The sequence below is a fragment of the Natrix helvetica genome (genome assembly GCF_964273705.1).
Source record: "Natrix helvetica genome assembly, chromosome: Z".
Taxonomy (NCBI): Eukaryota; Metazoa; Chordata; class Lepidosauria; order Squamata; family Natricidae; genus Natrix; species Natrix helvetica.
Window position 1 is genome coordinate 135,016,388 of NC_138554.1, and position 24,225 is coordinate 135,040,612.

The 24,225-nt window shown below is 40.5% G+C and overlaps 1 protein-coding gene across 1 annotated transcript in view; it reads right to left on the bottom strand.

Moving 5' to 3' along the window:
- The window catches only part of LOC309401147 (sodium channel protein type 5 subunit alpha-like), a 372,397-nt gene that overhangs the window by 123,961 nt on the left and 224,211 nt on the right, over positions 1 to 24,225 (bottom strand). Inside the window, 1 exon segment of the mRNA XM_081970165.1 lies at positions 3,564 to 4,022. Coding sequence (XP_081826291.1) covers positions 3,564 to 4,022 — 459 coding nt within the window.

A 24,225-nucleotide genomic window follows, 5' to 3' on the forward strand; every position in this document is an offset into this window, starting at 1 on the left:
GTGTTAGTGGGAGTGCTGTTTTCTTCTTGGATTAACACCAAGATAAACACTAGACCAACAATCAAGAAGTAAACAACAGCCTAATCAAGGAACCACTAAGAGTATTCCCACTACCACTGACAGAGCTAGCTACTTTAAGATTGAAAAGAGCACCAAAGACACACACAAACACAGGTATGTTCATTTTACGGTTTGTAAATTGTATGTGAGACATCTGTGCTAGTAACCTTGTGACTGCTAAGACAGGAGATTATCTTAGAAAAAACAGTAACTACTGTAGCTTTTCAGGGATTCCACAATGGGCAACTGCCTGTTGCAGTGGCATCTTAAAGTGAGGGTCAAAAATGGGATAACAGGATTGGAACAGACCTTGGAGGTCTTCAAGTGGTTAAAATACAATATTGCAGGCTAATTCTGCTGACTGCTAGGAGTTCGATCTTAATCAGCTCAAGGTTGACTCAGACTTCCATCCTTCTGATATTGGTGAAATGAGGACCCAGATTACTGGGGGAAAGATGCTGACATTGTAAATTGCCAAGCGAATGCTGTCAAGGACTGTGGGGTAGTATTTAAGTGCTATTGCTTTTAAGACTGCTACGTTTTTTAATATTGACATAAATTTCCCAGTGCGAATTATTTTAAAAATTATCGTAACCTTCTTCCCGCTAGATATATCTACTAGAAAATTATTGTGAATTAAAGAGAAATCAATACTTTGGTTATCAGCAATCTTCATAAAGAAATGGTTAAATAGGTTGTAGGCTAGATTCGAGAAAACATCCTTGAAGAAAGCAATCACAATCACACCCCCTATTTATACCCTGCCACTTACTTCCTCTCATGTTCTCGATTGTAAAATCAATTCTTTCTTCCCAGAAATTAAAAAGTCCGGCATACTCTAGTACAGGCAGTCCTTGACTTACAACTACAATTGAGCCCAACGTTTGTGTCGCTAAGTGAAACATTTGTTAAGTGAATTTTGCCCATTTTGTGACCTTTCTTGCCACAGTTGTTAAATGAATCACTGCAGCTGTTAACTGAGTAACACAGTTGTTAAGTGAGTCTGGCTTCCCCATTGCCTTTGCTTGTCAGAAGGTCGCAAAAAGGGGATCACATAATCCAGGGACACTGCAGCCATCATAAATACATTCCAGTTGTCAAGTGTCCGAATTTTGGTCATGTGACCATGGGGATGCTGGTCATAAGTGTGAAAAATGACCATAAGTCACTTTTTTACAATGCTGTTGTAACTTTAAACAGTCACTAAATGAACTGTTGTAAGTTGAGGACTACCTGTATAGAGTTTGGGCAAATACTGGTAAGTATTTTGAAAACAAGCTTAGGAGACTGGGGGCAGGATGAAGGAATTAGATATGGAAATAGAAATATTTGGTGCAATTAGAGATTATGCTTCACTTATTATGTTGCAGAGATATTAAAAAAAGTATGAGTATGGCATTATTGAATGTACAGTATCTGCAAAGCCTCAGTAGCCTATCAGACAGAAGAAGAAGAAGAAGAAGAAGAAGAAGAAGAAGAAGAAGAAGAAGAAGAAGAAGAAGAAGAAGAAGAAGAAGAAGAAGAAGAAGAAGAAAGAAAGAAAGAAAGAAAGAAAGAAAGAAAGAAAGAAAGAAAGAAAGAAAGAAAGAAAGAAAGAACTCAAATGGAAGTACAATCAAAGGAACTAAGCAAAGAGAGCTTAAAGATTTGCTTAGATACTGCACTGTTCCAATTTTCCCAACTTGCTTTTAAGACAAGATACAAAGCCTTGGCAATAAGCAAAATTCTAGAGATAGTTATATTGGAGATTTGTTCAGGCTTCAGGACCATTAGGAGGGACTCTGCCCTCATTTTTCACAATGCTCAGACTAACCAGAATAATCAGGTGGACCCTGATGGAATTCTCAGTTCTTTCTCTAAGGGGAGATTCATCGAGAATTCTCCGAAATCGCAAGAATTCTAATTGCCCCCTCTCTTTTTTTACATATGTGTCTACAATAATTATCTCAATGATAGAAAGTGTGTGTGTGTGTGTGTGTGTGTGTGTGTGTGTGTGAGAGAGAGAGAGAGAGAGAGAGAGAGAGACTATGTAAAGAGGGGGGTCTATGTAAAGACAGAGAGAGAAAGAGAGAGAAAGAGAGGAAAAAAGTGTGTGTGTGTGTCTATGTAAAGAGAGAGAGAAACAGAGAGAGACCATGGAGAGAGAGAGAGAGAGAATGAATGAAAGAAAGATAGTCTATGTAAAGAGAGACAGAAAGAGACTATAAAGAGAGAGAGAAAAAGAGAGAGAGAAAGAAAAAGAGGCTATGAAGAGAGAGAGAGAGACTATGGAGAGAGAGAGAGAGAGAGAGAGAGAGAGAGAGAGAGAGAGAGAGAGAGAGAGAGAGAGAGAGGGAGAGTCTATGTAAAGAGAGAGAGAGAGACTATGCATATTAGAATTCTATTCTCTTGTGCAAGTCCCTATCCACTATTTCTCAGGATATCTAAAGCACATGGAGATAAGAAACACATTTGTTCCCTTGTCTTTCTGAATTTATGCTTCCTGAATCAGCTGCAACTACTGCCTGCATGTCATCCCCAAGCAACATTTCAGTCGTCAGTGAGTATTTCACAGTGGTTAATTCTCAACAACGCAAACAAAAAAAAATCTTTCAGATTTGATACCTAGAAGCTTTCTTGTGTTTTAAAACTTGCATAAACCATTCACAAACCATCAATATCCAACTCATAGCTTCCTCCCAAAAGAATACAACATCAAATGGTGAATTAAAGTCCATTTCTACTTGTAAAGACCTTAAAGACAACCATAAGGCAATAAAAAAAACCTGTTTTGTTAGATTGCATCAGGACCACTATATCTTTTTAACTTTCATGAGTTCCAATCAAGGACCCTAGAATTTTCATCCTGGTAGGGAGAATTCTGTTTCGGGACCCTAAATTTCTACAGTGAACTACAGTTGTCAGGATTCCTTGGAGAGAAGAACTAACTAACTGCTAAATTAATCTAGCTGCATAGTTGTGTCCTTGGAGAACACCATGGCAACCATTGCTGCTGCTATAAAGGGAAAAACTCAATACTGTAATATATAAAAGAGGAGTTTATCACAGAAGGATATTCCAATTTTGGCATTAACATCTACAAATACCCGGAACAATTAAAGCATCCGTGTTTCTGTTTGTGTCTCAGTTTTGGATAGTTCCCACTCCAGGATCTCGAATCTGCAAAATGGGTGCCACTCAGTTACACAGGCAATGAGTGTGGCACAATTGGCCCACAAGCTGAGATCCTATCTGAATTCTGGATTGGCTATTATCCATTTCTCCAGAGCCACATCACGGTCTGTGTCTGCTTGGCAAACCCAACAGACTGCAGAATATCTCTTGTCCCATACTAGTATCCAGGTATGAACAGCCCTTTTCAAACTGTTACACACTCCAGGAGTGTTGGAACTACAACGGCTTCAACTCCCAACCATGTTTGGAGAAGGCTATTCTGCAACTTGCACCCTTTTTCTCATACCTTCCTTAAAACTGCCTCGGTTGGTTTAAGGCGGAAAACTTACCTGGTCCGTTTCTGTGAATGTGCTTTGCTCATCATCTTCGATGTCCGACTCCCCCATAGCAATGGGGACACAAATGGACATGTTTGGGTTGGTCATAAAGTCATCAGACACCTGATTCCCCGCTTTGTTGATGGCAGCCCTGGCATTGCTGGTGTGGTTCTCCTTCTGGTTCTGCTCTTCTTTGACAAACTCATTAGCCGTGTGGTTGTTGACACAGTTGTGCATGACGGGTTGGTTGTGGGTCACAAGCTTCATCATGGCTTTCTTTTCGGCTGTTGCTTTTGGCTGCCGAAGGACCCTGCAGCAGAAATTCCACATGGAACGCTTGAGGTACTTCAGCCCCCTGTTGATGCGGGCAAACGCCAGCTGCAAGTTGTTCATCTCCCCATCTTCGTCTGGTGCCGAAAGATTGTCAGCACTAAACGAGCTCAACAGTAAGGCAAGAAACAGGTTCAGCACCTGAAATGCAATAAAATATTAAGAAATATTACCTGAATTTTCCCCTGCGTTCTGTTGTTACGTTTGGATGAATACAGGTAGTCCTCAACTTACAACAGTTTGTTGAGTGACCGTTCGAAGTTACAACATCACTGAACAAAGTGACTCGGGCCTGTGACCATTGCAGCATCCCCATGGCCACGAGATCAAAACCCAGACACTTGGCAACTGAGTCATATTTATTGCAGGGTCCCAGGATCAGGCGATAATCTTCCAACAAGCAAAGTCAATGGGGAAGCCAGGTTCACTTAACAACTGGGCGACTAAATTATGAACTGCAGGGATTCAGTTAACAACCAGGGCAAGAAAGGTTGTAAAATGAGTCAGAACTCACTTAATAACTATCTCATTCAAGAACAGAAATTTTGGGTTCTATTGTGGTCATATGTCGAGGACTGCCTGTACAATGGATACAGATAGAATATTTGCAGCTCAGGGTTGAAATGTGGGGCTATCTGAGCTTGGTTGTTTTCTCACAGATGTTTCATTAGCCAACTAGGCAACATCGTCAATGCTACACCTGATGATGTTAACTAGTTTGGCAATGAAATGTCTTCAAAAGAACAACCAACCTCGGAGAGCACCAAAGGCCCTACAATGGACAGAGATCTGCTCACCACATCAATAATATCAGAGACATTGATATCACAAAGAGACCCTGGAGATTATCTAATCCATTTCTCTATTCCAGTGATGGAGAACCTTTTTTGGCTTGCTTGCCAAAAACGGGAGGAATGCAAGGGAGTCGTGCGCAGGACTGCCACACCCATAATGCTATGAGCACGACCCCAGAACGCATGCGCGTACCACCAGCATTCCCCAAGTTTTCGGTGTGCTTTTTTCACCTTCCTCAGGCTCCAGAGGCTTTATAGGAGCCTAGGAAGGGCGAAAACAGCCTCCCCTGCCCCCCTCGGAGGCCCTCCAGAGGCTTCAGGAGCTTCCTTGAAAAACTGGCCCTATGAGCAAACCAAAAGCTTGGGAACAGACTTCCGGTTTGCTCGTAGTGCCAATTTTAGCCCTTCGGAGCCTTCAGGAGGCTTCCCTGAAGGCTCCGGAGGGCAAAAAATGACCCTACGAGCAAGCCGGAAGTTAGTACAATACAATAGCAGAGTTGGAAGGGACCTTGGAGGTCTTCTAGTCCAACCCCTTGCCTTGGCAGGAAACTCTATACCAATTCAGACAAATGGCTATCCAACATCTTCTTAAAGACTTCTAGTGTTGGGGATTCACAACTTCTGGAGGCAACTTCTGTTCAACTGATTAATTGTTCTAACTGTCAGGAAATTTCTCCTCAGTTCTAAGTTGCTTCTCTCCTTGATTAGTTTCCACCCATTGCTTCTTCTCTTGCCCTCGGGTTCTTTGGAGAATAGTTTGACTCCCTTTTCTTTGTGGCAATCCCTGAGATACTGGAAGACTGCTATCATGTCTCCCCTAGTCCTTCTTTTCATTAAACTAGACATACCCAGTTCCTGAAACCGTTCCTCATATGTTTTAGTCTCCAGTCCCCTAATCCTCTTTGTTGCTCTTCTCTGCACTCTTTCTAGAGTCTCCACATCTTTTTTACATCGTGGCGACCAGAACTGAATGCAGTATTCCAAGTGTGGCCTTACCAAGGCCTTATAAAGTGGTATTAACACTTCACGTGATCTTGATTCTATCCCTCTGTTGATGCAGCCTAGAACTGTGTTGGCTTTTTTGGCAGCTGCTGCACACTGCTGGCTCATATTTAAATGGTTGTCCACTAGGATTCCAAGATCCCTCTCACAGTTACTACTATTGAGCAAGGTACCACCTATACTGTACCTGTGCATTTCGTTTTTGTTGCCTAAATGTAGAACCTTGCTTTTTTCACCATTGAATTTCATTTTGTTAGATTGTGCCCAATGTTCAAGTTTGTCAAGATCATTCTATATCTTAAGCCTATCGTCTGGAGTGTTGGCTATTCCTGCCATCTGCAAATTTGATGAGTTCCCCATTTATCTCCTCATCCAGATCATTGATGAAGATTTTGAAGAGTACTGGGCCCAAAACAGAGCCTTGGGGTACTCCACTGCATACCTCCCTCCATGTAGATGCAGTTCCATTGAGGACTACACGTTGAGTGCGGTTGGTCAGCCAGTTACGAATCCATCTGATGGTGATGCTGTCTAACCCACATTTTTCTACTTTATCTAGTAGTAGGTTATGGTCTACTTTATCAAATGCCTTGCTGAAGTCCAAGTAAATTATATCAACGGCATTCCTCTGGTCCACTAATTTTGTCACTTTTTCAAAGAATGCAATAAGATTAGTCTGGGATGAAGTGACTTCTGGTTTGTCCGTTTTTCGTCCTCTGGAGTCTTCAGGGCCTTCAGGAGGCTTCCCTAAAGGCTCTGGAGGGCAAAAAATGACTTCCGGTTTGCCCGTAGGGCCGGTTTTTTGCAGTTTTTTTGTGGTTTTTCACGGAGGAAAGCCTCCGGAGGGCAAAAAATAGCCTCAAAAGAAGGCTGAAGTGTTGCATGACAAATGGTTCCATGTGTCACCTGTGGCACGCATGCCATAGGTTCGCCATCACAGCTCTATTCTATTCAGCATATGTAATACAGGATTCTATTAAAATATCTCCAAAAGATTATTGTCCATCCTCTGCTTAATAATTTCAGTAATGAGGAGCCCATTCCATATATACATTCCCATTGTTTTACCATTGGAAACAAAAAAGTTGAATCTCTGTGTGATTCAGCTAAACCATTTTTCTTTTCAGACATGGAGTTACATAATTTTTAATAAATTTTATTAAATTTATTCATTTTATTAAATATATTTTTAAAAGAAAGATAAAAACTAATGCAAACTACAGTGATATAAAATAAGAAGCAGAAAAAAAATCAACGATAAAGCTGCAAGACCAAAAAAGGGGAAAAAAGTAAAAGAAAAATAGAAAAGAAAGAAAAAAGATACAAAGCAGCTACTTTGGATCTGCTTTATAGCTGGTACAAATATAATTTTATGTTTACCTCTTATGTTATGGTTACGGGTAGCCCTCAACGTACAGTTATTTGTTTAATGACTGTTTAAAAGTACAACAGCACTGAAAAAAGTGTTTTTCACACTTAATGACCATTGTAACAACCCACAGTCACATGACCAAAGTTTGGGTGCTTGGCAACTGGTTCATAGATATGATGGTTGCAATGTCCGAGGGTCATGTGATCATTTTTTGCAATGGGAAGCTGATTCACATAAGAACCTGGTTAGTAACTTAACACATGCAATGATTCACTTAACAACTATGGCAAAAAAGTCATAAAATGAAGCAAAATTCACTTAACAACTGTCTTGCTTAGCAACAGAAATTTTGGGCTCAATTGTGGTAGTAAGTTAGCAATGATCTATATAACCTAACTCTCTTCTATCTGTAACCTATCCTGTCTAAAACCATAAATCACAAGTTCATTGTTTTTCTGTTTCATACAAAAAGTCTATATTATAAGGGATTTCCAGTCACAATAAAAATAGATATTGAATTTTCTCTGATCAAATAAATCAATTTAGCCATCTCGGCAAGTTCCATCATCTTTACAAATCATTACTTTATTGTGAACAGTGCTGAATTTTTCTGTTGATTTATACAATAATTTTGCTGCAGTTATCTTGTAGAAAAACAAAGTTCCATAAATTTTTGATAATTGTTTGTCCATCAACCACAGAATTTCCTAGCTTTTTAAGTTCATATCCTTTGGAACACACACAAAATGCCCCTTCTTGTTGTTCACATTCCCCACATAATTTTGATGGACCTTTATACATTCCAGACAATTTCTCTAGCGACATATACCAATGGAATATCATTTTATCAAATTTTTCTCTTGGATTATAACATAGGATAAATTATAATCCTTTCAGCCACATATTTCCCACTGTTCCATCTGTATATTATAGCTAAAATTTTAATTTGTGTTTACATACTTTCCTTTGTTCTTCTTCTGCTTCAAATTTCAATAAAAGTTTACGCATTTTAGTATTTACATCTTCATAATTTACCCACAATTCTATTTCAAATTCATTTTTACAATGTTCAAAAAGCATAAATTCTTTTCTCTACCTTAAGTTTTTCTCATGCTGTAATGTAAGTAAGAGAACCGTTGACAACTATATCAATATTCACTTGAAGGACTGTAATCTCACGGTTGCTTCTATCCAATCCAATAGCAAGCTGGAGACTGGAGGAACTGAATACAGGTTGTCCTCAATTTACAACAGTTTATTTAGTGACTGATGAGTGTTTTTACACTTATGACTGTTGCAACATCCCCATAGATACGTAATCAAAATTCGGACTCTTGACAATTGACTCATATTTATGACAGTTGCAGTGTCACCCTCCTCAATCCTCTCATTATGTACTAAGTTCTCTACTCCAGGGATCTCCAACCGTTGGCAACTTTACGAGAGGCTTCGCTGGCTGAGGAACTCTGGGTGTCCATAAGTCTGAAAGTTGCCAAGTTTGGAGACTCCTGCTCTACTTAGTATTTCAGGAACCAAAACGAACAAGAGAGGAGACAGTGGGCATCTCTATTTTGTTCTTTTTTTTAATATCTTTCAGGATTTTGCTAGATGTCAATGAACAATTATTTGTGCTTTCTGTAAAATGTAAATCGATCTTATCCATTTTATAAAATTCAGTGGTTCAAAGATCACAGTTATCACAGCTTAACAGCTCAAATTGTCAAAGGCCTTCTCTGCATGTAAGAAAATCAATATGGCTTGCTTTTCATTATGAGAAATATTAGAACATTTCTAATATTGTTATTTAACTGTCTTTTAGGTAAAAATCCACACTGATCTCATGAATAGACTCTTGCAAAATAATTTTCAGTCTATCAGCTAGACTCGTTGGGAGCAAATTGTAGTCATTATTCAATAATGATAATGATCTGGTTAAAGTCAAATCTTGTCCTTCTTTAGATATTAATGCTATACAGATAGTCCTCGACTTACAACTCCAATTAAGCCAAAATTTCTGTTGCTAAGTGAGACATTTACTAAATGAGTTATGCTCCATTTTACGACCTTTCTATGCCACAGCTGTTAAATCAGTGTTTCTCAAACTTGGCGACTTTAAGTCCTGTGGACTTCAACTCCCAGAATTCCCCAGCCAGCTATGCTGGCTGGGGGATTCTGGGAGTTGAAGTCCACAGGACTTAAAGTCGCCAAGTTTGAGAAACACTGTGTTAAATGAAACAGTCTGTGGTTGTTAAGTTAGTAACATGGTTGTTAACTGAATATGGCTTCCCCACTGCTTGTCAGAAGGTCGCAAAAAGAGTTCATATAACCCCGGTCATAAACAGTTACCTATTGCCAAGAATCCAAATTTTGATCTTGTGACCACAGCAGTGGTGGGTTCCGGATCCTGTTGCAATCGATATGCTGCAACGGGGCTGGGTGTCCACCACATGCACATGCGCAGCATGCGCACAGTGCGTGCATACGTACCCACTGCCCAGGACACTCCAGCTGCTCGGTAGAGCATTGAGTAGGCGCTGTAAGCTCCATGCATGTGCACAAATGCCCCAATCGGCTCAAATAGCGGTAACGAGAGCAGGCGGGTGGGCCCTCTGGAGCACCATACCGGAATGGTACCTGGTGCTCCCAGCAGATACCAGTACGCCCATACCGGGGCATACCAGTCGTATCCCACCACTGGACCACAGGGATGCTGTAACGGCTGAGTGAAAAAGTCATAAGTCACTTTTTTCAGTGCTGTTATAACTTCAAATGATCATTAAATGAACTGTTGTATGTCAAGGACTACCTCTAGCAGCCTCTTTCCTATTATCTGCAATACAGTGAATTAAGTTTTGGAGCAGCATTTTAATACAAGACTGAGACTTATAATGCAAGTGGTTCTCAACATGTGACCACAAATAAGCCCAGAATTACAGTATAATAAATCATCGCGATCATTAAATCAGGTGCCCAGTGACTTCCTCAATGACTGCAATTCTGGCAACTGTTCCCTGTTTTGGTTATCAAGAGACTGCACAAATCATTAAATGAAATGCGGAGGGAGACCTTGAGAGCAGAATGGGGCAACTCACTATGGCCAACTCTCCAAAGGACAATTTAATAATTCAATTTAAAAAAAAAATTTTTTTTTAAATTGTCATTCCCATCTCATTCTGTCCCTCCTTTGGCATCCTTCCTTTAATGATTCTAGTCGACCATTTCTTTGATATTAATGTTCCACAGTGGGCTGTCCCAGAGCAAGCTGGCTGTGGGGAATTGTCATAGATCCCTTTGAGAGGCCCCTTCAAGACCCAGCATGCATCAAATCCCCACCACAATATACCCTTCCCAGTAAAGATGTGGCCTTAATAGTGTTGCATAAAAATATCAGGCATGGTCACATAATGACCCACTTAACGACCACCAAAACTTTCAACCATAATTGCAAGTTCCATTATTGAAGTCCAGGACTACCTGTACAGAGGAATGGAGATTATGAACAGACCTATAGTAATAAATTTGTGAAGCTATAAAAGAGACTAAACTACCTTAGCATCAAGCTGACTAATGAGACAAAGCTTTTGAAGGATGAACTGGATGATTGCACTATATGCAATTTATTTTGAAAACTTTTTACACTAATGAGCAGAGTTAAAAGACAAGTTTCAAACAATGTCACAAAGCTGAATGTAATCAATCTTTGGAGAGAGACGCAGAGAGAAAATTTAATACATTAGATGCTATCTTACTCTGTGTAAGCAAATAAGGCACACCTATGCCAGATTTCCATTCCCCTTTTCGCAGGAGAAAAAGTACCATACAGCTACTCCTTGACTTGCAACAGTTCATTTTGTGACTGTTGAAAGGTACACAAAAAATGTCAATTTATGACCATTTTTAACAGTTACGACCCTTGCCCCATGATCCTGTGATCAAAATTCAGACATTTGGCAACTGGCCCATATATTTATGATGGTTGTAGTATCCTAAGTTCACGGGATCACTTTTTGTGACCTTCTGACGAGCACAGTCAACAGGGAAGCCGGATTCACTTAACAACCGTGTTCCTAACTTAACAACTGTAGTGATTCATTTAACAATTGTAGCAAAAAAGGTCGTAAATGAGGCAAAATTCACTTAGCAAATGTTTCACTTAACAACAAACATTTGGAGCTCATTTGGGGTCGCAAATCGAGGACTGCCTGTACTATGGTTCACGCTCTTCCCAAATTCTAGACCAAACTCTCTTCCACTGAGCCCCTCTTAGTCCCTCCCATAGGGGAAATTAAAAACTTATTTTAGGGTGCCTTGGTCTATGGCAAAAGATCAGCCATTGGGGTCAGCGCCTTGCTTTTCAATGTGGTGCATTTATTCTTACTATGCAGACTTAATAAAAGTGCTTCTAAAATTAGGAACTTTAAAGAGAGAAAGAGAGAGAGAGAGGGAGAAAGGGAGAGTGGGAAAGAGGTACATTTTGTTCATTGTATTGTTATATTTATACCTTCCAGGACATCCTAGCTTCAATGCAAAGGTGCTTATTCAGAAAGGAGAACTAGCACGGCCTTGCAATGCAAAGGTATTTTAGTTCACGGGACTTGGATGGACCCCTGCTTTATAGGTAGTCCTTGACTTACAACAGTTTGTTTAGTGACCAAAGTTACAATGGCTTTGAAAAAAGTGACTTGGGGCCGTTACTCACACTTACAACCGTTGCAGCATCCCTATGGTCACGTGATCGAAATTGGTTCATATTTAGAACGGTTGCAGTGTCATGAGATCCCCTTTTGCGACTTTCTGTCAAGCAGAGTGAATGGGGAAACCAGATTCATTTAACAACCATGTTACTATCTGCAAATATTCACTTAACAACTGGGTCTAGAGAGATTGTAAAATGAGGCAAAACTCACTTAACAAATGTCGCATTTAGGAGCAGAAATTTGGGGCTCATTTGTGGTCGTAAGTCGAGGACTACCTGTATTCCAGAGTGAAGTTGTGTTCTCCTCACTTGCCAGAAAGAACAAAAGCCAAAACCACTTCCGGGGGAATCTTTAGTATATTAACCCGGGCAATAAAAGGATTTTTTTTAAAAAAAAAAAAACCACCCATGCTTTTCTATCCCTTGTTATTGAAATTGATGATAGGGAATTTGCACTGAATTTTCTTTTAGAGAGTTCCAACAGAAGTCTTTCATTAGCGTATTCTCACTCTTTTTTAAAGATAAGATGGCCAACAGATCTGCAGGCAGAGACTTTCTTTCAAGCTCTGTTTTCCTAGCTTCCTCTACTTAAATCCCATGGGGGAAAAAAATTTTGAGAGCAATTGTTCTCATTGGGCTTTCTCAGTTTGGAAAGCATAGCACTTAGAGAGATTTTAATGTGGTAAAAAGATATGTCGTTAGCTCAGAGGTGGGCCTGGATTGGGTGAACCAGTAGCAGTGGTAGCGGGAGGCTCCGCGCACCCGCCCAAATGCTTCTGTGCATGTGCAGAAGCATTGTGCACAAGCACGCCTGAACTGGTAGTAGAAAAATTGGCAACCCACCACTGCAATAGCCCTTTCACTCTTCCAGCAGTGAAATCAGCTCAGAGAAACACAATCAGAAGAAATTCCAAAGAGTTTATCAAACACTCTGAAAATAAACATAAAATATAAAGTTTCGTTGTAGGAGAAATTTATTGGGAAACTGAAAAGCATTGACTATTTCTTGACTATTTATTCACTGCTATTCTCTTCAGTCCTGATCCAATATTCTAATCAAGTACAGGTTATCCCCAACTTACAATTCAGCCAAACATTTCCATTGCTAAGCAAGACAATTGTTAAGTGAGTTTTTCCCCATTTTATGACCTTTTTTTGCCACAGTTAAGTGAATCACTGTAGTTGTTAAAAGAATCACGGGGTCCTTAAGCGAATCTGGCTTCCCCCATTGACTTTGCTTGACAAAAGCTGGCTGGGAAGGCTAGAAATGATGATTCCATGACACAGGACGTTGCAACATATCATAAGTACATGCCAGTTGCCAAGTGCCAAAATTTTGGTCAGGTGATTATGGGAATGCTGCAATGGTTGTAAGTGTGAAAAATTGTTATAAGTCTTTTTTTTTCAGTTGTAAGTTGAGGACTATCTTTATTGCAGCCTTCTCCAGTTCGTATCCTGCAGCTGTATTTGTTGGCAATCATGGGGAAATACCAGAAACTCTTGATTTATTATACTCAGTGAATCACTTCAAATGAATGCAAGGATTTCACCATGGGTGTGCCTATTATGTTTTATCGGTGAAGCCTTAAGTATCCAAATACCAGCTCAGAATCTCATGTATTGTGAATTGGCGACTGTTATTTCCCATAATTTGTTGCCTTCTCTGTGTTTAATCATGAAAATAAAGTTTAAAAACTCTTGTACATCAGTGTGATCCAAATTCCACTTGATCTGAAGTGTCACTGTGACAATAAAACTACCAGGTAGGCAGTCATAATTACAGGTAGTCCTTGACTTACAACCAATCATTTAGTGACTGTCTGAAGTTACAACGGCATTGAAAAAAAGTATTGACGTATGACCAATTTCCACACTTTTCAACATCCTCCATGGTCATGTGATCAAATTTCAGACACTGGAATGGATTTATGACAGTTGCACTCTCCTGGAATCAGGTAATCACCATTTGCAACCTTTTGATAAGCAAAGTCAATAGGAGAATCCAGATTCACCTAATGAACAAATGATTCACTTAACAACTGCAGCAAGGAAGGTCATAAAATGGGATAAATCTCACACAACTGTCTTGCTTAGCAATTAAAATATTGGGGGCAATTGTGGTTGTAAGTCCCGGACTACCTGTATTATAAAGAAGTTTGGGCTAACAAATTTCACAACCACAATAACAGCACCTCACCCATTTTCTTCATAGTTTTAAAAACTGCTTCAATTCATCCAACAGGCTGAAGTTAAACCAGCAGGCAGCAGGAATGAGAAACAATGGAAGTAGGAAATCCACAATGCTAAAATAGCTGTGTAAGTAAGATACAGAATATCCTTCACAATTAGCTGCCAAATTTTGTGGTTCTGAAATACACCCTGGAGAGGAGCAAAAAGGTGCTTATATTTTTTGAATCGATAAAACTGCTTCTTTCTAATCTAAAGGAAGAAAAGTTGATGCCCATTGCTAAATTTTAAGCCATAAACCATCACACAGATAATATATATCATCTGAAGCAAATTCTTTATAGGTAGTCTTCAACTTAATAATTCGTTTAGCCACTATTCAAAGTTACAACAGCACTGAAAAAAGAATGACTTATAACCACCATTACATTTATGAGCGCTGTAACATTCCCATGATCACGTGATCAGAGTTTGGGCAGTTTGCAAGCAGCATATATATTTATGACAGTTGTGGTGTCCTGTGGCCATGAGGTCTCCATTTGCGACCTTCCCAGTCAGCTTCTGACAAGCCAAGTGAATGGGAGAAGCCAGATTTGTTTAAGAATTAATCAATGGAACAACTTGCCTCCAGATGTTGTGGTTGCACCAAAACTGGAGGTTTTTAAAAAGAGATTGGACAACCATTTGCCTGAAATGGTATAAAGTTTCCTGCTTGAGCAGGGGGTTGAACTAGAGGACCTCCAAGGTCCCTTCCAGTTCTGTTATTCCTTCCTGGGTCTGAAGGCTACTACTTTGTATCCTGCATTTCAGGGTGATTTTGAACGTTCCATCAGTCACTTAAAACACGGTTGTGTCTCCTATTCCTCTCTTCCGAAGTCTAAACTTTAGGACTATGTCAAGAGCAGTCCTATGGGGAGGGGGCTTTAGAAGAGTTAAAAAGTGGAGGCCACATGATCAGGTGCATGTAAAAAGAGATCACATTTAATCACAATATTAAATTCCACATGATGGAATCAAATTGGCAAAACTCCTTTGACTTAACAGCCTTTAGAGTTAAAACCAAATCCCCCAATAGCAGCATTTTGTGCTGAATTCTTGTGAACGAGAACATTTTGTTTGGCCTATCCATTTTCTGCGTTGATCACAATTCTCTCCTAGTCTGCTCTGAGGCTGTTTAAAAACTTTTTTCAAATATATTGAGTTTGTTTTACTTCTGCACCAATTAAAGTTTGCAAAGTTCTTAATTGATGGCACTTAGACTTTCTGCTCTGCATAAAATCTGTGATAACTATAAAAGTGGGAGGATTTTTCAAGGTTATTTTTTTTTCCCAGTCACACACAGATACATATACACTATTCGCTTTTGAATCAAGCAATACACAAAATGCAGGAAATGAGTAACTTGAACAAAACCAATTCAGGAAACAGATAAAAAATCTTTTAAAAAATCTAGTTTATACCCAGAACAATGCTCATACTTTCTATTTTTCTATTCTTCCAAACTATTCTTGTTTCCATGATCATAATATACCATTTCTTCATTGTAATTTGAACTTCTTACTTCTTTGTTTTTCTCATCAACTCCATGCAGCAATAGCTTCTACAAAGTTTTCATGCTCTTGACCAATTCACTCTTCTTTTATATATATTTTCTATGCTTCCCTAATTTATTCTCTCTGCATAACTAAACAATTTCAATACATTTCTTTCATATTGAAAGTCAGATCTGTATTCAATCCATTTTGTTCCAGCACCTTCCTCCTTGACTCCATGTCTTCTGGATTTAGCTTACAGATTTCTTAAGCATTGTATTTCCATTTCCATATATCTTCTGTTAGATTTAACTCTCATTTCCTATAATAGAAGGATGCTGCTACTGTACACAGAACCACTTATGTTCTTCAAATATTCATGTCTTGCAACCATTCACATCTACCAAGACCTTTCTACCAGCACTTGATACCTTCTGATGACCTATTCAGTCATTTGAAGAAAGTAAATATTTCCAAACCACAGTTGCCATGGAAGATATGATTCATTTCTGAAGGACAAATCCCTGACAATTTTGCTCAGTGATCTCTTCCAGAATGATTATGGTGGGAGCTGAGTTAGACCACCTGTAGGTCTGCATCTACCCTACTTCTGAAGCAGAATTGAGCGCAAGCTGTTAATTACAAAAAGGATGGTCTTTTCTCTGCGTATTGCAATGGTTCAAAATTTGTATCTCACCTAAGCAGGTGTCTACATCACCTATGTACCACTTAGAAAAATCCTACTCTGCTCTTTTTTATATAAGCATTTTAAGAGCTGCCCCCCCTTTTTTGTAACTACGTAACTTTATCCCAGCACACCTGCACTTATGTAGAAGGTGCTTTTTTTCATTCTGGGTATCATTTATCATAGGCTATTTGTGTTCCATTGTGATGTTTTACAATCTGCATGCACCTACGTAGCAAACCCAGGAGCCTGCACTTTCTGTCACTCAGATAGCATTGTTTTGCTTTTATTTTTGAGTAGCCTACGTTGGAGACACGGTGTCTAGTGTTTAGAAAGAACAAACCATTTATGTGTTGCGCCTGTTCACTTCGCTTATATTGCCACTTCTGGTGCTCTTAGGATGAACAATTTTTTTTTTTAAATTGCTGGGATACATTGCCCAGTTTCTGCACTAATTCCCGCATTGTTCTAATATTAATGCTCTTCTGAAATGGCACGACACAAAGATTCTTGTATTGTTATTGAAAAGAGGGTCAACCTCACATCTGTTTTGAAATTAATCTCCCAGATCTTTTCCAAATGTCGGCAGAATTGAGCCAGCTCCTCTAAATTGGGTTTGAAGTTCCTGATCCCTGAAAAAGGCGGAAAATATCCAGGCCACAACATCTAGATGGGACACCCTTTGTGAGATCCATAATGAAAAAAGGCATAATACGAAATGAAGAATTTGTAAAAATTGAAATGTCTCACTCTACAGGAGAAGAGCAGGAAGAACTGGGGGTTGGGGGCGTTAACATGTCATTAGCTTAGAGTCCTTATGTGTCCACAAACAATCCAGGCTCCTTTGAATTCCTTTGACCATTATCTAGGACCATGATGGAGAATCTATAGCAAGCAGAGCCATATCGGTGGGCACGCAAGCTCAGCTGTGGGCCTTCTGAGCCCACCAGAAGTCGAAAACCAAGCTGTTTTTGGCCTCCAGAGGGCCTCCAGGGGGCGGGGGAGGCCATTTTCCCCCTCCCCAGGCTCCAAGAAAGCTGTGTGCGTATGCATGGGGAGGTCACATGTGCAGGGGGTATGGTGTGCGTGGGGGCATTCAATTATGGGGGTGGGCACACGTGTGCGCATGATAGTGCGCATGTGCATGCTTTTAGCACCCGAGGCAGAAAAGGTTCGCCATCACTGATCTAGGACCGATTCAGTGCTGACTATTAGTTGGCTAAATTAATGTCAGGCACAAAGAATTGGGATCATATGTTAAACATAGAAGATTTATTTAAACCTATATATAAGAATCCAATCAACTAACGAGTAGCACTAAATTGGTGCTAGATAAGGATCAATTCCAGGCAGACCTTTGTGGTAACGTAAGATTTACCAGTAGAATTGAGGGATGAAGACCCAACTACCAAGATTCTTCACACGTTTTCCGGCTTGGAATGTGGAAGGGACAGACGGTCTCAGGAGCAGATGGCCGGCCGGCCTGCTATATGCCTTTCCTCCCCTTCCTCTCATCCCAGGGACCCTGAGGAAGGTACTGGTAGAGAGGGCAACCATCATTCTCATTGCACCATATTGGCCCAGATGGCCTCGGTTTGCAGACCTAGTCCAGGTCTCCATCTCACCTTCATGGAGGATTCCTCGAGAGGAAGTCACCCTGTGCCAGGGGGTTCTGCTCCACCCAGAGCCCCAGTGGCTCCACTTGACCACCTGGCACTTGAGCGGCACCTCTTGAGAAATGCTAACCTGTCCTCCCGAGTCATAGCAACCACCGAGACCTCCAGGCCACCGTCCACTACGCAAATCTACAATTCGACATGATCAACGTTCGCCAAATGGTGTTCCCCTCTGGGTATCTGCCCGACCGAGGTCCTTGCGCAGAAAGGTCTGGATGGGGGTCTCTCCCATAATACCCTGAGACATCAGGTGGCTGCTCTGGCATTGGTCCTCGCCCGAAATGAACTTTCCCCCTTTCCCATCTTCCTTTGATAAAGAGATTTCTAAAGGGTGCTGCCCACCTTAGGCCCCCTCCGATCCATAAGTTCCCCACGTGGGACCTGCCCCTGGTTTTGCGGGCTCTAACTGGGGATCCCTTTGAACTGTTACAGACGATCCACCTCCGTCTCTTATCTCTCAAGATAGCTTTCCTAGTTGTGGTGACTTATGCTCGTTGCATTTCTGAGTGGGAGCTCTCTCGTCCAAGGATGATCTATGTCAGTTTCGCCACGATCGAGTGGTCCTGCGCCGGGACCCTACTTTCCTCCCAAAGGTCAATTCCCCTTTCAATCGGGCCCAAGAGGTCATCCTTCCCAACTTCTGTCCTGCTCCTTCCCACGAGAGGGAACGTCTTTGGCATCGTTTGGATGTCCGCTGCACATAACACATAATTTTCAAGAGGCCATTTTTGCTTTATTCTACTAACGATGGAAACTCATCAAAGGGAGAACCAATTGAGAATTAAGGAGAAATTTCCTGACAGTGAGAACAATTAATTTCTTACTCTCTATCCAACTCGTTTCAGCTATTTCAAATACAAATCTTTAGAAGACAGCCAGAATGGTTACCTGCTTCTGTCAACAAATGTCCAGATAAAAAAGCACTGCCTGATTCTATATACAATCACTACTCACCACAACTTGAATTTGTGAGGAATAAAGCTGTGGGGAGTTGGGCGGGGGGGAGGAAGGACCTGCTATCTTGAATTGCATTATGGAATTAGAGGAAATACGTTTTCTGTTGCTGTGGTTACTATCCTTATTTGGGCAACTATGTACTTGGTTTATCCAAAAGAGAGACAGCTGTGAATTTAAAATGACCCCCTTCCCCCCACCCCTTATAAACATTAGATAGAAATCCTAAGCAGCACCAGTATTCCCATCATGACAACTTCAGGTTGACAGCTCCATTTAAAGCAATTTGGGAGATTTTCCTCCATTCCATAAATGTATGTTTGTCTCCTCAGGACAACCGAAGATATTTGCTACCTTTATTATAGCTAACAGAGGGTGTATGTGAATGTGTGTGTATGGGGTGGGGAAACACCTATAACAAAAAAAAAAAGTTTGTGCGAATTCCCACATTGGATGGGTGGACTATCAACACTGGGAAGTACTATGGGACAATCTGGATACCAAAGTTTAGGTTAGTTTCTATATCCAGGAACTTTGGGAGTCATCAGATTTTGAGTTATTTGCAAAAAAAAAAAAAAAAGCCAGTTTAGTCTAGTGGTTAAGGCGCCAGGCTGGAAACTAGGAGACTAAGGTGGAACTAGAATTTACAGGAGACTGTAAGTTCTAGTTCCACCTTAGGTATGAAAGCTGGCTGGATGACTTTGAGCCAATTACCGGAAGCAGTGAGTTCTAGTCCTGCCTTTGGCATGATAGCCAGCTAAGGGAAGCCAATCACTAAGAGACTGGAAGTTCTAGTCCTGCTTTAGGCATCAAAGCTGGCTGGGTGACTTTGGGCCAATCACCAGGCTATGGTGAGTTCTAGTTGTTTCTTTGGCATGAAAGCCACTAAAGGACTTTGGGCCAATCATCCAAAGACAGTGAGTTCTATTCCCACCTTCGGCATAAAAGCCAGCTGGGTAAGCCTGGGCCAGTCACTCTCTCACACAGTTGTTTGTTGTGGGGAAAATAGAAGTTGTGTTGGATATGTTCATCTTTTTGAGTTCTTTATAAAAAATAATAAAGGTGCGATATCAATCAATAATGATCTATTATTTCATAAAATACCTAAAGCAAAGAGATTGCAAATAGAAAAAGTTACTACATTTTTTAAAAAAAGATAGTCCAATTAAATTGGTAGCATTAAGGCAGGGGTGTCCAAACTTGAGAACTTTAAGACTTGTGGACTTCAATTCCCAGAATTCTGGCTGGCTGGGGAATTCTGGGAGTTGAAGTCCACAAGTCTTAAAGTTCTCAAGTTTGGACACCCCTGCATTAAGGCTTTGAAACCAAGTATTTCTGCCAATTAAAATGGTTCTCTCCTTCTAGCTATATATTTATCCAGTCCTTTTATACATCATTGTCCAATGTTCAAATTCTTAAAAGAATAATATGTCCTTATTTGCATTGGACTAGAGCAGGGGTGCCAAACTCAAGGGCTGGGCCCAGATCTGGTCCATAGGGTGCTTCGAACTGATGGCTGGGGCCGCTCTGGGAACAATGAAGGACCGGGCCGCAGTGTCTCTGCCAGTGAGAAGAGAGCTCAAGAGCCCCAACTGTTTTCTCTGGCAGAAGGCCGTTGCTGCTGAAAATGGAGCTTAGGAGCCCGGCATAGTGCTCAGGCCACCACAGGTGCGCCTGACACAAGTGACGTTGTGCTGGGCATGCCCACACTGGTCCGTTGAGGTCAAACACAATCCTGATGCGGCCCTCAATGAAATCAAGTTTGACACCCCTAGGGAAGAGGGTTCATTTTTCCCCTCCCACCTTACTTTAAATATTTAGTTTGCAGTGAAGTCACTTTCCCATGCTTTTCACAACCTAAAGTTTTGATTTAGGAATAGCTGATAGTTTACAATTCCACAACCAGTAATCAATTACAGGAAGTCCTTGACCTAAAACCACAATGGGGCCCAAAATTTCCATTATTAAGGAATGTAGTTGTTAAATGAGTTGCACCTGATTTTACAATCTTTTCCGCCACAGTTGTTAAGTTAATCACTGCAGTTGTTAAGTAAACTATGGGGTTGTTAAGTGAATCTGGATTCCATCATTGACTTTGCTTGTCATAAGACGACTGGGAAGTTATAAATGATCGTCACATGACCCCAGGACAGTGCAATGTGACATAAATACATGCCAGTTGCCAAGTGCCCAAATTTTGATCACATGGCCATGAGGGTGTTTTAACAGGCATTAAATGTGAAAAATAGCCATGTCACTTTATTCGGTATTATAACTAAACAGATGGTTATAAATTGATGTTTATAAAAAAAGATACTGAGACTCTAGAAAATGTGCAGAGAAGAGCAACAAAGATGATTAGGGGACTGGAGGCTAAAACATATGAGGAACGGTTTCAGGAACTGGGTATGTCTAGTTTGATGTAAAGAAGGACTAGGGGAGACATGAGAGCAGTGTTCCAATATCTCAGGGGTTGTCACAAAGAAGGGGGAGTCAAACTATTCTCCAAAGCACAAGAACAAGAAGCCATGGGTGGAAACTAATCAAGGAGAGAAGCAAGTTAGAACAATTAATCCGTGGAACAACTTGCCTCCCATAGTTGTAAATGCTCCAACCCTGGAAGTTTTAAATAAGAAGCTGGATAACCATTTGTCTGAAGTGGTATAGGATTTCCTGCCTGAGCAGGAGGTTTAACTAAAAAACCTCCATAGTCCCACACAGCCATGTAATTCTGTTATGAGGGCTATCTGTACATAGCCAAGTAGAAGAAAATATGAAAAACAGAAAACACATTTAGGAAGAAAAGGAGGAGGATTATGGTCTGACATACACCTCTGTATTACTTTTCGTTCTTTAATTCTAAGGAAGGCCTTTACTTCAATAAGACCTTGAAGTTCACCATACAGTGCAAACATACCCCCCTCCTATTTGATCACCCATTCCTTGGGGTCTGCCTTGCTCTTATCAAGCAAGATGGAAAATATCAAATAGTGGAGCCTATTCTTTTTATAGCACTTTCCTCCCTGTTCTCTCCCATTCTTCTCTGTCTCTTTTCCTCCTCATGAGCAGGGTGCCAAAGAAACTGACAGATTTTTGCCAGAAGTTTGTAAACAAAGTTGACTCTTGGATTACAGGTTCCTCATTCTTGCCAAGCATCTTAGCACAGAAAGAGGGCTAAGGACCACATGACTGCAAGGAATATAAATCCTTCCATTCTCTACCATTCAATCAGAACCGAAGAAGCTTCTTCCAGGAGAAGTGAATTGTCTTTTAGCAAAACAAGAAAATCTAGTTGCCTTTTGAAAGAAAGCACCTTTGGGACATCTTGGCCAGGAGCGTAACCTGGTTGGTTTTCATGATTGCAACCAAACATTTTTTCTTCTCTCAGGGTATAATTTCACATCTGAAAAGTTTAAAATATATTCCCATGGAACTGTGTTTTTCAATTTAGACAATCTGAAGATAGAGGTAGCCCTCAACTTACAAGCATTTTTGTAGTGACTGTTTGAAGTTACAATGGCACTGAAAAAAAGAGTGAATTTCATACTTACAACCAGTGCAGCATACCTATGGCAAGGGTGGGTACCAGCAGTCACTACTGCCGGTATGCTTATGGTTGCACAACTTGTGCTTGATGCGCACTGCAAGTGCATGCACAATACAATAAAAAATCTTCTATGCATGCGCAGAAGCAAAAAAAACAAGATGGCAGTGCCATAGGTGGGAGAACCGGCACTATAGACAGCAGAACCCGTTTAGGGACGTGGCAGGCCTGGGTTGCTGCCGGTTCCAGCGACCCTGGCCGCCAAACCACTATTGGTTCATCCAAACCAGTCCGAACCAGTAGGAACCCACCCCTGACCCATGGCCACATGATCAGAATTTGAATGCTTGGCAACTAGTTCATATTTATGATGGTTGCAGCATCCCAGTCTCATGGGATCACCTTTTGCAACCTTCTGACGAGCAAAGTCACTGGGGAAATCAGATTTTCTTTACCAGGTTACTAACTTAATAACTGCAGTGATTCACTTGGCAGTTGAGGCAAGAAAAGTGATAAAATGAGGCAAAACACGTGTAACAACTGTCTTGCTTAGTAATGGAAATGTTGGGCTCAATTGTGGTCCTAAGTCGAGGATTAGCTATAATCAGGCATCTCCTAACACTTGGAAGATATATCTATAATACATTAGGGAATTCATGAAACCACAGGGCTATAGAAATTACTCCCTGGAAAATTTTGTGCTCCAAAGTTTAAGAAGTCAAAAAGGCATTATCCAACAAGTCAAATCTCAACATGAGCTGTCACAAAAATTGTTCCACCATTGAGTTTTTCTGAGACAGAAACTTTTGTACTAAAAAAAAAATCTTGCCCTCCATCTAGATATAAATAGTACTGATCAAAGCTGATTGCAGAAACTGAGTAATAACCTGCTTCAAAGTACACCATTAGTCCTTAGTAAATCAGTTCTTTGCAGTAACGTGGCATTAATTTAACTGTTTAGTTGCCAATGCAGTTGCGCACTTGTAGGCTTTCATTCTATTTTGAGTTGGGGGGCAATGTAGGATAGTCCTGACAAGATATTAGTGTTTGCTACCGATATTAAAGAGGCTAAACAATAATAATCCATCCTGGAGGACCACTCATCACAAAGGCCCATGATACAAACTGACTTTTGATAATAATAAGGATTTCCCCTCTATATACATTCTAACAAGAAATTAAACAATACAGTAATGTCAATTATATGTTTCAATAAAAAAACACAGAACATGGAATAATAGAATTGGAAGGAACATTGGAGGTCTTCTAGTCCAACCCCCTGCTGAAGCAGGAGACTGTACATCATTCCAGACCTCTGGCTGTCCAATCTCTTCTTTAAAACCTCCACTGATGAAGCACCCACAACTTCTGAGGGCAAGCTGTTCCATTGATTAATTTTTCTCAATTTCAGGAAATGTCTCCTTAATTCCATGTTGCTTCTCTCCTTGATAAGTTTCCATCTGTTCTTTCTTGTCCTGTCCTCAGGTGTTTTGGAGAATAGGTGGACTCCTCCTTCCCTGTCACAGCCCCTCAACTACTGGAAAATTGGTACAATTTTCCAGTAGTTTTTTGTGGACTTATGCCCACAATTGGGCCCAAAGTTTATGTTGCTAAGTGAGATAATTGTTAAGTGAGTTTTGCCCCATTTTGCAACCTTTCTTGCCACAGTTGTTAAGTGAATTGTGGCTGTTTTTAAGTTACAAATAGTCTTCTTAAATGAATCCGGCTTCCCCATTGACTTTGGTTGTCAGAAAGTCACAAAAGGGGATCACGTGTCCCTAGGACATTGCAATCGTACCGTCATAAATATGAATCAGTTGCCAAGCATCTGAATCTTGATTACATGACCCTGGAGATGCAGGAACGGTTGTCAGTGTAAAAAATGGCCAGATGTCACTTTTT